Raw genomic sequence first — 15997 nt, forward strand, 5'->3', positions numbered from 1 at the left:
CATGCCACTCAGACTTTTTTGTATTTCTCTCAGTCTAGGAAAACGTGGGTAGTAATTGTGTCTGACTGCAACGTATGCTGCTTCTTTGGCACTTAAGCATTTATTATCATAACAGCTGTAATAGCACACCATCGCTGACCCTCAAGGTACTTCTTAGAAAAGCCCGCCAGGCAGCCAGAGGCAGGCTGATCCACCCACCACCCCCCAGGCTCCCCACCAGGAAACACAGTCCAGGAGCTGCAAAGTCTGCAAACAATGCAGCAAGGTGTGCAGACCGCCTCGGGCCCACCTAACACTCCCACCCTCACTCAAACACACAACTCCAACCGGTTGGGACAGGAAGCTCGGGGCCAAAGGCTGTTTCCAAGCTGTATCCTTCAAAGAATGAAAGGAAACTGAAAATATTTCCTAGGGTTGTACTGGGGCAAGGTCTTGGAATAATCTGCATCAGGGGCTGCAGTTCATCAAGACCTCATTTTAAATTCTCCAGAGGAAATGTTGAAAGCAATTACGAGAACGGATCAACAATTTGGCATTCCTGTGACCATTTGTATACAAGCAAGTCCTCTTTCTATTGTTCTAAACATAAAAAGCCCGGCTCTGCTTTTCACCAAGCTGATCTAATTTCCACCTTCACATGCTGGACCCTTGTGCTTTTTAGCGCTCTAACAGTAACAACAAAATTTTAAATCCAAACTCCTTTCAAAACCCTCTAGATCTGGCCCTGCTGACCTCTCCATCTTGACCTTGGTCCTCTTTCTATCTCTCGTTCATTGGACTCCAACACATAGACCCTGGCATGCACTAATCCTGGGGTGCACAAGCTATTTCCATTTAGGCCTTTAGGCTTGCTGTTTCCTTTGCCTGGGCACTACCTGCTCCCATCCTCTCTGAACTCACTCGGCAGAAGAGCAATCTTAGGAACAAAAAAATTAGATGGCATTGGTCCATAGTGATAACCGGTTAAGAGCTTCTCTTTCTGATTGCCCACAGGTCTTCATCTCCATCTCTCTCATGGCACTTATCACTTTCTATCCTGAGTCATCCCTATTTGTGTACATGACTAACTTCCTCTATCACACTTCGCACTTGTGTATCCGAGAAAAGGAATATTACTTGCCATATCAGTAAACAAGCAAGTCACAGTCATTCATCAGAGATTACAGCCCTCCGATGTGGGCCAGTGAACTGTAAAGGAACTCAGGAAGGAGAACACCAGCCATCTAGAAGCCATCAGACTGCAGTCACTCCCTACGCTGAGCCCTAAGGAAAGGGAGCTCAGGATGTGAAAACACAGGATACTGGCCCCAGACAGATGAGGTGCACATCAAAGGAATGGTTTCAGTGAGTCTTGACTCTTGCATCTTTCCATACATAGAAAAGTGCTAAATTCCTTAACACGGGATATCTGGTTTTCTTTAGTTTACAAAAAAAAAAAAAACTTTTGACATTCTGGCTACCTGCCCTTTGTTACAAAATTTCTATATACCTGTTCCTGCCACCAACCCACCCACCTACCCCACCTCCTGGGAGCAGTTCTCTTAGGGTTACTTGAGATGCTGCCTCCTGGGCTTAAGTTCCAAAAGATTCCACCAAATAAAACATAACTCTCAACTTATAGGTTGCGTGTACTTTTTTCAGTCGACATAGCCCATCGTACCTAGTACAGGGCTTGCGACTGTGACTGTTAAAGGAAAGCCTGGCTGAAAGGAAGGATGGGTGGAAGCACAGACAGAAGGAAGGAAAGAAGGAAGGCAATCTGATTCTAAGAAAAGCCAAACAAGAACCGGAACATAGAGAAATTTCTCAGGACTCTAGGGACCCAATATGAAATTTTCTCAACATTAATACATAAAGTTTTCATTGTTTACATATAAGGCATTCAGTGTAAAAAAAAAAAGTTAATGTTTGTACCCCAAAAAATAAAAACTATGGGGAAATGAGAACAGCATGAATTGCGAGAGGAACGTGATACTTTTGTTAGAAGGAGCGTATGAGACTTCCGGGTTGCTGCTTTCATTGGACGAACCATTTCAGCACCAGGATGTCCCGACCTCTGCGTGTGAGCCTGAAGCTGCCATTGCAAAGGGCAGCACGCCTAGGACTGCGTGCAAGGAGGGGCAGGGGTGAGGCAGGTGTGAGACCATGAGATCAGTTTGCCGCCACCAGGCAGTCTTGACAGGCAGTGTACTTGGCCCCTGTGCAGGACTATCTCAGGAGCTAGGAATCTGAGCGTCATGTTTGAACCTGACAGAGTGTGCTGGCTCCTGTTACGTAGAGCCTTGCTGCTCTTGTTGCCATTTCAGCTGCTAAGAGCACTAATACTGAATCACTTAAACAGCAGCAAGTTTAGAATAAGTGACCTGGAATCTCCTGGGGATAAGTCCACATATAAACCGCTTAAGGATGGTGCTTAATTCTCTTCCTAATTTAGAGGATTAGACAGGTATGTGCCTTGTTTCCTTTCTTGTATTTTCTGTCTCTCATTCCCTTTCTGAGACATCGAATCTTTTCTTCTGCTTCCTTGTTGAAACTCTCTTCCCTTGGATACTATGATGCCATATTGCCAGGTTCCTCTTGGCTTCTCACCTCTTCCCTTACCCATTCAAGTCTTTGTGGGATCCTCTCCTTGCCCCAACTCTAAGTGTTGGTGCTTCTCATGTCTCAGGCCTGAGCCTCCATGCCTCTCATGATAGAACTCTAGAACTCTCTCATCCAAGCCAAGGACTTCAATAACCACAACAGGTGTGGACATACCAAGATACTTCCCTGGCCCAGAATACCTTCTCAGTTTTAGATCCTCATGTCCAGCCATGCACTTTACATGTTCAACTGGTTGTCTCAAAAGCTCTTCACACAAAGCATATAAAAACTCAATTTATAAATAATACTGCAATGAACTTTGGGGTGCATGTGTCTTTTTGAATTATGGCTTTCTTAGGGTATACGCCCAATAGTGGGACTGCTAGGTCACATGGTAGTTCTATTTTTAGTTTTTTAAGGAACTTCCATATTGTTCTCCAAAGGAAGCAATCTAAATGTCCATTGACAGATGAATAAAGAAGATGTGGTACACATATGCTAGGGAATATTACTCAGCCATAAAAAGGAATGATATCGGGTCATTTTTAGAGACAAATATGGACCTAGAGTCTGTCACACAGAGTGAAGTAAGTCAGAAAAGCAAATATCGTACATTCACACATATGTGTGCAATCTAGAAAAACGGTACCTCTTTGCAGGGCAGGAATAGAGATGTAGACATAGGGAATGGACATGTGGACTGGGTGGAGGGGACGGGAGGATGGGATGAGTTGGGAGAGTGGAATTGACATATATGCACTATCGTGTATAAAACAGACAGCTAACGGGAACCTGCTCAAGGAGCTCAGCTCAGTGCTCTGTGATGACCTAGAGGGGTGGGATGGGAGGGCGGCTGAGAGGAAGGTCCAAGAAGGAGGGGATATATGTGTATATACATATAGATGATTCATTTGTTTGTACAGCAGAAACCAACACAACATTGTGAAGCAACTATATCACAATAAAAAAAAAATTATAAAAAAAAACCACCAAACTTTTGTCATCCCTTCAAGTCACAAAGCTGAGAGCTATCCTTATAGGGTCTCCATCTTCTTCATTTGCCTATATTCTATTCAATGGCCAATCGTATTGATATAATCCTCTAAACAGCTCAAGCCCATCCAAGTCTAGCTCCACGACAGCCACCCAAGACCAAATCCCAGTTGTCTCTTGTTGGCATAGCTTCCTAACTGAATCCTCTGCAACTTCTCTTGTCTCCCTCCACTCAGTATAGTCAGAAAAGCTTTTTCAAATACAAATTTTACCAATATCTCCCTGTGAGATATTTACCAACATCTCTCCTCTATAATGCCTTTTTTAAAATTTTTAGATAAAGACAAGAACTCCTAAACATTGCTTACAAAGATTTCCACTGTCTAATCCTATCTACTTTTCCAGCCTAACTTCATCTCTCTCCCATTCATTTCACTTATATTTCACTTTATGTTTTTACTTCCTCTGCTTCTTAATATTCTTGCTTTAGAGGAAAAGCATCATAGTGGGCAGACATGAGTTGGGGTTATCAATCCCAACCACCCTCCTCCCTTTTGTTTGTTCAAAGAAATTACGCTAAAAATTCAATCTTAATTTATTATTATTTAGATATCATCCCCTTCCTCTGAGTCAAAGAACTGGCCTCATGTACTGACAGCTCTTTTCTGCTCAAAGACAGCAATCACCACCTCTGGGAAGTTAGCTGTAATGAGGCTCTTCATCAAGAAGTCCAAATATAAATAAATAGATAGAAAATGGTGAATAAAAGTAAAGGTGAGAATTGTATACTCACTTTAAAAAGCTGGTAAATGCCTATTTTTAGAACAAAAACAATTAAAGTGGATGTCCTTTAAGTAGCAATCTATAATAAAGTATTTTTTAAATTATTTTTACAAATACTCCAATTGCACATTACTTATGAAGTCTGAAGCAAGAAAAACCTGACACATCTATCAGTTTGGTATCAAGGGCATTGGAAGCTATCATCCTATTTGCAAAAATTGAAAGTCTCCATGTCTGTGATACTCAAGATGATGAGTATTTTTATTACAATTTTTAAAAAAGATGATAATGAAAATGCTCATATTTTCCAGTTTTAAAATCTTCTACATGAGATTTTTCTTTCCAAGGTTTCATTTGTTTCTCAGCTTGGGTAAATACTTTAAAGCAAAATCTGAATACTTCATAATTTATTTATTTATTTTTAAATATTTGTTTATTTGGCTGCATTGAGCCTTATTTGCAGCACACGTGATCTGCGTTGTGCCATGAGGGATCTTTTATGACGCTGTGCGGAGTCCTCTCTAGTCGTGAAATGAGAGCTCCAGAATCAGTAGTTGCTACATGACGGGCTTAGGTGTCGTGAGGCATGTGGGATCTTAGTTCCCCAACCAGGGATGGAACCCACGTCCCCTGCGTTGGCAGGTGAGTTCTTAACCTCTGGACCACCATGAAGTCTCCATTTCATCCTTTAAAGTGATCTTGAATTTTATGTTTTTATGTGTGACTGCTTCTAGTTTTAGCTTCTTCAGGTATGTCGCAATACGTTTTCTAATTAGAATAAGAAAACTGAAAAGGCACTTCCCTCTGTAAGAGCTTTTTAACTGAATTCCGTTCTCTGCCTCGCCTTTGTCACAGCTTCCTTTTATGCCAACGCCGCTGGAACCACTGGTGCTGTAACCTGCCCGATCATTTGTTTTCCAGGACATGTAAATGCCCAAGCAGTACACGTACGCCTGCGATGTGAAGTGCTCTGAGAGGACCGACAGTAGCCAGCGTTCTAATCCCATGGAAAATTTTGAATGATAGAGTACAGACAAACCTTTTCAGTTCTAAGTGGTCTAGCCACTGAAAGCCAATGAAACTGTTTACCACGTTTTTTCAATAATTAGGGCTTACAAGGAGTCACCTACTTCCATCACAAGTTCATAGCACACTGTAATCTAGACTTAGAAGTGGCACAGGCGGATATGGATGACTCAGCCAGGGAGGACTAGACCAGGGAGATGTCTTCCCTAACACCCCACCAGGATCCCAGCAGACAATGGGGACAGGGAAAGAGGTCTCAGTGAATAGGAAGGTTGGGGAGGCCAATTTCTGCCTGACTAGCAAAGCTGAGAAGGAAGAGAAAGTTAGGATGCAAAGGATACAGAAGAGGCTCCCTTCTCTTACACATGGTATCTTTAAAGGCTTGACTCCAAGATAACAGGAGTCAGCTACAGGGTGTGATCAGTAGTGATTGCAGCGAGAATTCGGTATGAAAGTTCATCACCCTCTTGTTACTCTACAACCTTCTGACCACAGACATTCCTGCGAAAGTGAGCGTTAGTCGCTCAGTCATGTCTAACTCTTTGCGACCCCATGGACTGTAGCCCACCAGGCTCCTCTGTCCAGGGAATTCTCCAGGCAATAATACTGGACTGGGTAGCCATTCCCTTCTCCAGGAGATCTTCCACACCCAGGGATCGAACCCAGGTGTTCTGCATCACAGGCAGATTCTTTACTATCTGAGCCAATTGCTGCAGGAATGTCTATTTTTCATGAGATCATCAAAGAAAAGCATCCCAATACAGAAAGCACATCTGACTATTACTTAAAGAGCATAGTGTTCTTTCAGCACTTGCTACACGGCCCAGCGAAAGGTGTCATCTGCCCCTTTAAGAAATGACTGAACTAAAGGATATTAGAGAGTCCACGAGAGCTAGAGTTGACCCCTGAAGCGATGAGGACTAAAAGGAAAGAAATCATGTACGAGGACTCTGAATAAAGAAAAATTTCAAAGGAAATTCTGATTTGCACTGAAATGCTTTATGGAGTATACATTAAATGTGGCTTTTCTTTTTCTTTGCTTACATTTGTGTTTTTTTGGCTCCTTAAAAAAAGTTACCTAATGATTCTTCCTCTTTAAACCTTTCGTTGCTTTCATGAACAAGATATTTTTGTACAAGGAGATTAGCCACAGATTTTTTTGCTATCACTACATTCCTTCACAAAGATACACACATTTAGGTATGTGCATGCTTACCAGGCAGGCACCATTTGAATTCTTAGTTTTGCCAGAAGAACATGGTAACTTGTGTGCATTGTTGTTGTTGCTGTTCAGTCACTAAAGTCATGTCCGACTCTGCAACCCCATGGGCTACCGCATTCCAGGCTTCCCTGTCCTTCACTATCTCTCAGAGCTTGCTCAAATTCATGTCTATTGAGTCAGTGATGCTATCTGACCATCTTATTCATGTACATTACAATGTCGGAAAAGGTATGAAATGCATTTTACAGCACTTTCCTTCAAACTTCATTGCTGAAAAAAAATCCACTTGAAAATAGTGAATTAAAATTGTGGTGCTTAAAGTGAGGACAGTGAATTAAATGGTCTTTTAGGAACCCAATCATTTTGATGTATCCACAAAGAGAGGTAACAGTTATTGTAAGAAGAATTTGGACCGTGAAACCTCCAGCAGAAGGTAGGATTGACGTGTCCTACATCCCAGCTCTTAGCAAAGGAAGTGCCTTTCCAGTCTCTTACTCTAATTAGAAAACGTATTGTGATACACCTGAAGAAGCTAAAACTAGAAGCAGCCACACGTAAAACCATAAAATTCAAGATCACTTGAAAGGATGAAATGGGGACTTCCTTGGCGGTCCAGCGGTTAAGACCTTCCTACAAGGAAGATCCAGTGGAATCTTCAAGGAAGATCCTTCCCTGTAGAAGGTCCTACAAGCTCTGGAGCCCTCATGCCACAACTAGAGAGAAGCCCGCACAACGCAACAAAAAGTTCCCACATGACACTGAAGTTCCCACGTGCTGCAACTAAGACGCAATGCAGCCAAATAGATAAATACATAAAAATAAATAATAATGTTACTTGCCATGCCTGGTCAGCTGTGGCCTGGCCTCTGTCCCTGAAGATCTCAGCCTGTGAAGATCCCCTCCTACCATATCCTACGTACAACCCCTCGGAATAGACAAGAGCCACTACTTTGGGTGCCGCTGGATCCACTGGGCTCACAGAGTAAACCGGCCTATCAAGATGAGAGATGATCTTTAAACATTAGAAATCCCCTTTAACCAACAGCAAAATCAGTAGTGACTTGAAAGAACAATAAGTATGTATAAAGCTTAGTGGTCAATGTTCTAGCCATGAAACAGACAGAATCCCGAAAAACTTCAAAACGTATTCTAATAATCTCCAGCCAGGGAGAGAAAGGCTATGGTTTTTCCAGTGGTCATGTATGGATGTGAGAGTTGGACTGTGAAGAAAGCTGAGCGCTGAAGAATTGGTGCTTTTGAATTGTGGTGTTGGAGAAGACTCCTGAGAGTCCCTTGGACTGCAAGGAGATCCAACCAGTCCATTCTAAAGGAGATCAGCCCTGGGTGTTCTTTGGAAGGAATGATGATAGAGCTGAAACTCCAGTACTTTGGCCACCTCATGCGAAGAGCTGACTCATTGGAAAAGACTCTGATGTTGGGAGGGATTGGGGGCAGGAGGAGAAGGGGATGACAGAGGATGAGATGGCTGGATGGCATCACCGACTCGATGGACGTAAGTCTGAGTGAACTCCGGGAGTTGGTGATAGACAGGGAGGTCTGGCGTACTGCGATTCATGGGGTTGCAAAGAGTCGGACACGACTGAGTGACTGAACTGAACTGAGGGAGAGAAAAATAGGCTCTGGACACAACTATGCTTTAATAGATTCCAAACATTGAGAGGTAGGATTTCCCTGACGGTCTGGTGGTTAAGATTCTTGAGCCACTTGGTCAATTACAAGCTATGTGATAAAAACAAACAGAAGAGGAAACTTGGTAATCTGAAATTTGCTCTCTTGTCAGTTCTCCTAGAAACTGGAGTTTGTGCTTGATTTTACCCTGTTGTTCACTGCCATTTTTAAAGGAAAGGCTACTCTAAGGACTCACATCCACAGAGCTCTGAAAGGTCAGGACACTGATGTCCCAGCTAGAAATGTAAGGGATGTTGTTATAATAGATCAAGAGTCCATCAACTCTGAAAATTTATTTAAAAGAAAATTCTTAAAAAGAATGAGAAATAAGCCATGGAGGTATCTTGTTAAAGAACATTAAACTAGGACTGAAATCCGGTCCTGTTACTAACTGCCCGGCTCTGGTCAAGGCAATCACTTTCCTGTGATTTTCCAATCTATAAATGAGGGTCACATGTCCTGGAGTCCAGCTCTGCTCTAGCCAGTGATGATGATCTGGACAGTCACTTTGTCTCCCTGAGTGTCCTTTTCCTTAACTTTAAAGGAGAGGCTACGGTAGAGAACCCTTAAGAGTCATTCTCACTTAGGTCCATGATGCTGTTAATAAAAGAAGAAAGTGGTGAAACGTGCAAACCTTCTCATAACAAATGCCCAATATAGGTACAGCTGAAGATATGATCATTTTTCCAATGTTTAAGTTAATATGGGAAATGACCTAGCTGCAATTTTATTTTTTCTAGGATGTGAAGATCCATATTCACACAATGAAAGAAAATAAAATCTGGAAAAGAAACAGTCAGGTTTCTGTAAAGAGGTCAACAAAACTGAAGAAGTCCAGGATACATATGTGTTTGCCCAATTGACTTCCACCTGCTTCTGATAGAGAGAAGTCCTCACATTGATCAGTGCTGGAAAAAGAGCCATTCTTTCCTTCTTTTATGACATAAGGAAGCCCATGTTTGTTGGGGAGGCACGTATACAGACGTACAGTCACCCACAGACACAAAAAAAGACTCAGCTTCTGGCTTTGGGTGTGGCTCAAATATTACATCATATACCTGGGAATTATATTAGAACACAGCTCAGTATGATTCAGTAATCTATTTGGTCTAATTTGTGACTAGAGTATTCTAGAATCTATGGTGTTATTTCTACACTGGTCTATAATAGATTGCTAAATCTTGTAGTGGCAAATTTCTCTAGGAGAAAAAAAAAAGTCAAAATAGTTCAGCCACTAAGAACTTAAATGGGAAAAAATGTTCCCAGGATGGCCTCAGCATCTTGATTTCATGCTCCTGACCTTCCCATAAACACTGATCACAAATCAACATTCTTCCTCAGCTTCTTGGGTCAGTGGAGTTAAACCAGTGGCTCCCCCAGTTCGGAACACTCAGAATTTAAACCTACATGGGAATATTCCTACATAGGAATACACTCCAATGCATTTCTATATGCCAATTTATTATACATACTTGAATATAAGATGAATATAAGGCCACATTTAAGTCTTTTCAAAATCTCTGTTATACAGCACTTTCTCAATTGTTTTATTTTTAAAATAAAGTATTATTTGGGGAAGACATGTTAACCTGAAATGACCTCAACCAATGTTTCAGATAATTTTTAAATAAGACAGAGGCCAAGCTATCAAACACAATTCTCCTAATAGTTCATCATCTCACAATTGCGAGCGCCTGAAAGTTATCCTAAGTAAGCCTTTTGAGATGATTATGCTATGATGATCACAATGAGTGCTTCGGGATAGGTTTTACACCTTTTTCATGTCTTCTGAAAATGGCATACTTTTCAGTGACAGCAGCAAAAGATAAGACAAATAGAGCCATGTCTCAATTCACCTGATCCAAAATAGAGAAAAACTGCATTCAAGTGGCTTTAGGAATGTTAAAAATGGAATTTGAGAAATGACAGGTCATCTAATGTTGGGGTCATCTTATACATGGGCATGTTCCAGAAAGTAACATATGCTGAATCTGTATATGATGAAGTATGATGGTTGACAAAACGTAAGAAGAAATGATATGAAACTGAATCCTGAAACTCCAATCTGCTTTGGGTTCCTTGTGAGTAATTCTGTTCGTTTCATTGGGTAAAATTTAGAGTTCATTTCAGCCTGAGCCAGGGGACTCCTCATCACCTATCCTGGACTAATGAAAGGAGCCTCTTCCAAAACTTTACCACTTAAAACTCAGAAGGCATTATACTGACATTTGGTACTGGCAGAGCAATTAGTTGTATAACAGTAATACTGAACACTATGAGTGTTTACTAGGCATTGTGCAAAATGCTGTACATGCAGTAATCACAGCAATTCATTATCTTCACCTTAGAGATGAGGAAACCCAGTAACATGGGGGGCAGCTTGTGTCACTCCCTTAAGTGGTAAATGATGCCGCTAGGATTTGAACCTCACTCTGTGACGCTTTCCAGGTGATGCAGTGGTAAAGAATCCGCCTGCCAAAGCAGGATTTGCAAGAGATACGGGTTCGATCCCTGGGTCAGAAAGATCCCCTGAAGGAAGAAATGGCAACCCACTCCAGTATTCTTGCTTGAAAAATTCCATGGACAGAGGAGTCTGGTGGGCTATAGTCCAAGGTGTCACAAAGAGTTGGATATGACTGAGCACACACACACAGATAAACACAGTCTTACTGCAGAGCCTGTACCTCTGTGCAGGATGCTATACCGTTCCAACAAGTTGTGTGTGTGCTCAGTCACTCAGTTGTGTCCAGCTCTTTGCAACCCTATGGACTATAGCCTGCCAGGCTCCTCTGTCCACAGGATTTTCCAAGCAAGAATGCTGGAGTAGGTTACCATTTCCTTCTCCAGGGGATCTTTCCAACCCAGGGATCAAACCCACATCTTCTGCATCGCCTGCATAGGCAGGTGGAATCTTTACCACTGAGCCACCTGGGAAGCCCACCACTCCACAAGTTAAATAACAGAATCTATGAGAGTATAAATCTCTCCAGGGGTCCTTTCCACCAATCACAACACAATCCTAAGTACCTCTTTTCCAGCATCAGGCTATGGGAGAAATTAAATTAGTGATCTGAATAATCTTGGATGCTGAGTTCAGCATTCTAGAACAAGTGGTTCAAAATTGACCTAGTGGCTGAATCCTCTAGTGTCATCTTAGCCTTCACCCTTTGTGTGTTCATATTTCTACCTCTGAGTAGAAATTATGACTCCTAAAGTAGAAATTTTTGACTCTTAACATTTTTTAATTGAAGTATAGTTGAATTACAATGTTGTGTTAATTACTGCTGTACAACGAAATGACTCTGTTAAACAAATATATATATATATGTATATTCTTTTTCATCTTCTTTTCCATTATGGTTTATCACAGGATATTGAATATAGTTCCTTATGCTGTACAGTAGGGCCTAATTGTTTATGTATTCTATACATAATAGTGTGCATCTGTTAACCCCGAACTCCCGATCCAACCCTCTCCCACCACCTTCCCCCTTTCACCAGTCTATTCTCTATGTCCCTGATTCTGTCTCTGTTTCATAGATAGCTTCATTTGTGTATGACTCTGATATTGTTGAAACTCTTCCTTGCTCTAACAAAACCTCCTCTTTCTTGATTCTCCCTAGCCTTGATGCCCCTTCCTCCTGTTCCTTCACTATTCTTCCATCTCCTTGTTAAGTACTGAGGTTTCTTTTACCTCTTTCTCCCAGGTAGTCTTTATCCGTGGTCATGTATGGATGTGAGAGTTGAACTATAAAGAAAGCTGAGCACCAAAGAATTGATGCTTTTGAACTGTGGTGTTGGAGAAGACTCTTGAGAGTCCCTTGGACTGCAAGAAGATCCAACCAGTCCATCATAAAGGAGATCAGTCCTGAGCGCTCATTGGAAGGACTGATGTTGAAGCTGAAACTCTAATACTTTGGCCACCTGATGCGAAGAACTGACTCATTTGAAAAGACCCTGATGCTGGGAAAGATTGGAGGCAGGAGGAGAAGGGGACGACAGAGGATGAGGCGGTTGAATGGCATCACTGACTGGATGGACATGAGTTTGAGCAAGCTCTGGGAGTTGGTGATGGACAGGGAGGCCTGGCGTGCTGCGGTTCACGGGGTCACAAAGAGTCTGACACGACTGAGTAACTGAACTGAACCCAGGTAGTCTCATCTATTTTTAAGGCTTTGTTGGACACCCAACTTTATATTGTTTTAATTTCCTCTAAATTTCAAAATTATAGTTCCAGCTGTTCACTGGACATGTCCACTTGCAACTCAAACTCAACATATCGCCATGGACGCTCACCTCCTTCTCTTCTACTGCCGACCTTGCTCTCAAATCTGACCCTTTTGTTGAAGTCCTCATTTCCTTTAATGGCATCACTGCCTAACCAATTACATGAAGCTGAAGCCTTGGACCCATCTTGGACTCTTTCTTATTTCTCACAGTTTCCCCTTACTATTATCCCCAACGCACATACTCACTGGATCACCAAATTCTTCCAATTTCACCTTCTAAATGTCTCTGTGATCTGTTTCCTCTTTACTGTTCCATGACCATGATGAAAACCCTCATCAAGTCTCATTTGGATTATTTCAATGGCCATTTATTTGCCTCTCCTAGCTCACTTCCATCCTTTAAGCCCTTAAATGAGTGACCTTTCCCATGTCCACTCTTCTTAGAAACCACCTGCAACCTGGAGACAGCGCTTTGGAAAATCAAGTGTTCCTTACTTGCTGCAAATTATAAATCCTTCCTTCTCTGGAAAAAAAAAAAAAAACTTCTGCAACCCTTCTTTGCCACAGGGCACTAACCTAACTGCATATCCTGATCCTGGCATGGAAGGCTCTTCACCACCAGATTCTTGGCTACATTTCTAGTGGCATTCCAACCTCCCTTCTCCAGTCGCACCTCCTCAAGGGAAGTATGCTGCAGACCATTGGAGCTACAGCCACGTTCACGCCAACTGTGAGCTCCTGGGGGGAATCTTTACCTTTCTTAATGATCTCTAAGCATCCAAGTTCACTACACTTGCACTGTTGGCATCAGGCATCTTAAAGAAATGTAGTTCTAGGCATTTTAAGGTTCTTCACAATAACATCTCTTCCTTTCAACAGCCCTGCCAGGTTACACAGCACTATTGCCTCCATTTACAGCAAAGAGCAGACTCCGGGCGGCTGAGGTGCCTGAATGGTTACTAATAAGGAACTAGAAAACAAAGCAGTCAAAAATGTAAAGCCAGGTCAGGCTCACTCTAAAACATGTGCTTTAGCTGAGACCAGCTCTGATTATATCTAACACTATAATTTCACCTGCAAGGTAGCACCCAGGAAGCAATGTCCTTGCTTTAGGCTCTCAGAGGTACACAGATGCAGGTCACTTTGGGAGATGGCAAGCACCATACTTTCAGTCCAACTCTCACAAGATCCCAGCATCCCATAAATGGAAAAGCATGGGTGCTCTAGCCTAACACAAACTTTTCACACTCTCACTGAACCCCAAATGAAGCCCTTTGAGGAGGCAGCCTAATATTTTTAAATGGCCTATCTTTGAAAAAGGGGAAAGTCTGGAAATGAGCCTAAACACTGCTTCTGACTGAACAATTCCTTAAGTCCTTCTGACTTACTGGACACTCTGAGTTTCTCCATCCTTGAGGAGTTACAGTATAAACTCTTTACTCCTGACTCTAATTTTATTAAACAATTGATGTTGTGGTTGGTTAGCCACTAAGTCGTGTCCAACTCTTTTGAGACCCTGTGAACTGTAGCCTGCCAGGCTCCTCTGTCCATGGGATGTCCCAGGCAAGAATACTGGAGTGAGTTGCCATTTCCTTCTCCAGGCGATCTTCCCAGACCAGGGATAGAACTTATGGCTCCTGAATTGCAGGCGGATTCTTTACCACTGAGCTACAGGAGGAGCACAAAACAATTGATATTTCCCTACATATTTGTTTCTTTTATCTAATGCTAACACAACACACACATGAAAATCCCATAGACGGAGGAGCCTGGTAGGCTGCAGGCTATGGGGTCGAGAAGAGTCGGACATGACTTGAGTGACTTCACTTTCACTTTTCACTTTCATGCATTGGAGAAGGAAATGGCAACCCACTCCAGTGTTCTTGCCTGGAGAATCCCAGGGACGGGGGAACCTGGTGGGCTGCAGGTCTATGGGGTCGCACAGAGTCGGACAGGACTGAAGCGACTTAGCAGCAGCAGCAGCAGCAACACACACACACACACACACACAGTCAACTATAGCCCAAAGGGAAACTGCTTCAACAATTACTCATTATGTAAAACATATGTACCTGTTCCCTTATTACTTTTATAATAAGGTCCCTGAAGCTCCAGTCTAAGTACCCATGGATCAAGTTTCAGATGTGTCTCTGCCAGTAGCTGCTTCTGTAGCTTTGCACAAATCCATTCCCATATTTTCATTTATTAAGTCAAGGGGTTCTAAGAGTCGATCCATAATCAGTCTCTCTGAATTCTGATACTCAAAGACTATTCTTACTTTTAGGATATTTCTCACTAGGTGAACGCTATTTATTCTGAGGGAATCTAACCTACATGATCATTTTCATAAGTGATTTTTAAATGGTAGCCAAGGATGATGACCTGGAAGTTAATTTCAAGATTATCTTAGACAAAAAAGACTGAATCAAATGCATTCAAATACACGCTAAAACATTTGTGCCATTCAAATACCATTCAGGCTGCCATCACCCAGACTGCAAAGTAATAAATGGAGTATCTAAGATAATTCCATGTACCCATGAACTTGGTCTCATATCCACACATGTTCACATGTGTGAAAACGGATATTGGATATATTGAGATAATTATCCAAGTGCCATCAGATACAAGAAGCAAAAATAAACCCCAAAATTTGAGGTAATTGGGCAAATATCATTGGCAAAATTCAGTGACTACTAAGTAAAAGTTAAGAAAAACACCCGTTATGTTGTCATGGCTGATGCATGCATACAGTATACCGTTGCTAGGTGCCCAGGAAGTTTTGTTTATAGGAGTTGAACTTCTCACAGCGTGACAGCCACTGGGTGCCCTAGATAAGATCAAATGGTCTATGACATAGGTGCCCAATAAATGCCTGTTGAATAAATATTATGTGAAAATACTATAAAAAGTAACACTATGCAAAAGGAAAAGCATTGTTAAGACTCTTAAGGCTCATTTTCCATCCCAAAGAAACGGGAATTCCAGAGGGATGATTAAAGAGGTGCCTTTTCAACCTTCATGGGGTTCAAGGTCACAGAAAACATTCCCACCAAAATTCCATCAATAAAAACACACTGTGGGAAAAGAATTTATATACCCACATGTTACTGATTAAACCAGAGCCCCTTGATCAAAAAATAAATAAACACTCAAGAAGGCACTTTTTAAAGGGAAGAAAACCCTGGTTTGGCACAATCCATTGGCTCCACATTTTAAAATCAGACAGCTTTACATAGTATTGGTAAATAGTATATAATACTATTGTGAACCACCCTCTGGAGGAGCCCCACAGGGTGGAGCAGGGGGGAGCTCTAAAGAGGTTCTTGCAAAGTGGGGCGCCTTCTTGCAAAGTGCGTGCAGCCATCACGGTCTGCAGGGCAAGGCCAGTTCCCGGCCCAGGGCTGCGCTGTTCCCTCCGGGAAGGGACTCACCTGGCGTCCTGGAGTTGGCCCGGGCTGCAGGCAGGAGG

General features: G+C 42.2%; 1 protein-coding gene across 1 annotated transcript in view; it reads right to left on the reverse strand.

Annotated features, from left to right (window-relative positions):
• The window catches only part of LAMC2 (laminin, gamma 2), a gene marked incomplete at its 5' end in the record, with an annotated part of 67640 nt that extends 51644 nt beyond the window's left edge, over positions 1–15996 (reverse strand). The window contains one exon of the mRNA XM_010853129.1: positions 15960–15996. Coding sequence (XP_010851431.1) covers positions 15960–15996 — 37 coding nt within the window. The remainder of the gene's footprint in view (positions 1–15959) is intronic.
• Position 15997: the final 1 nt, after the last annotated feature.

This window comes from Bison bison, unplaced genomic scaffold (genome assembly GCF_000754665.1).
Source record: "Bison bison bison isolate TAMUID 2011002044 unplaced genomic scaffold, Bison_UMD1.0 scf7180017864322, whole genome shotgun sequence".
NCBI lineage: Eukaryota > Metazoa > Chordata > Mammalia > Artiodactyla > Bovidae > Bison > Bison bison.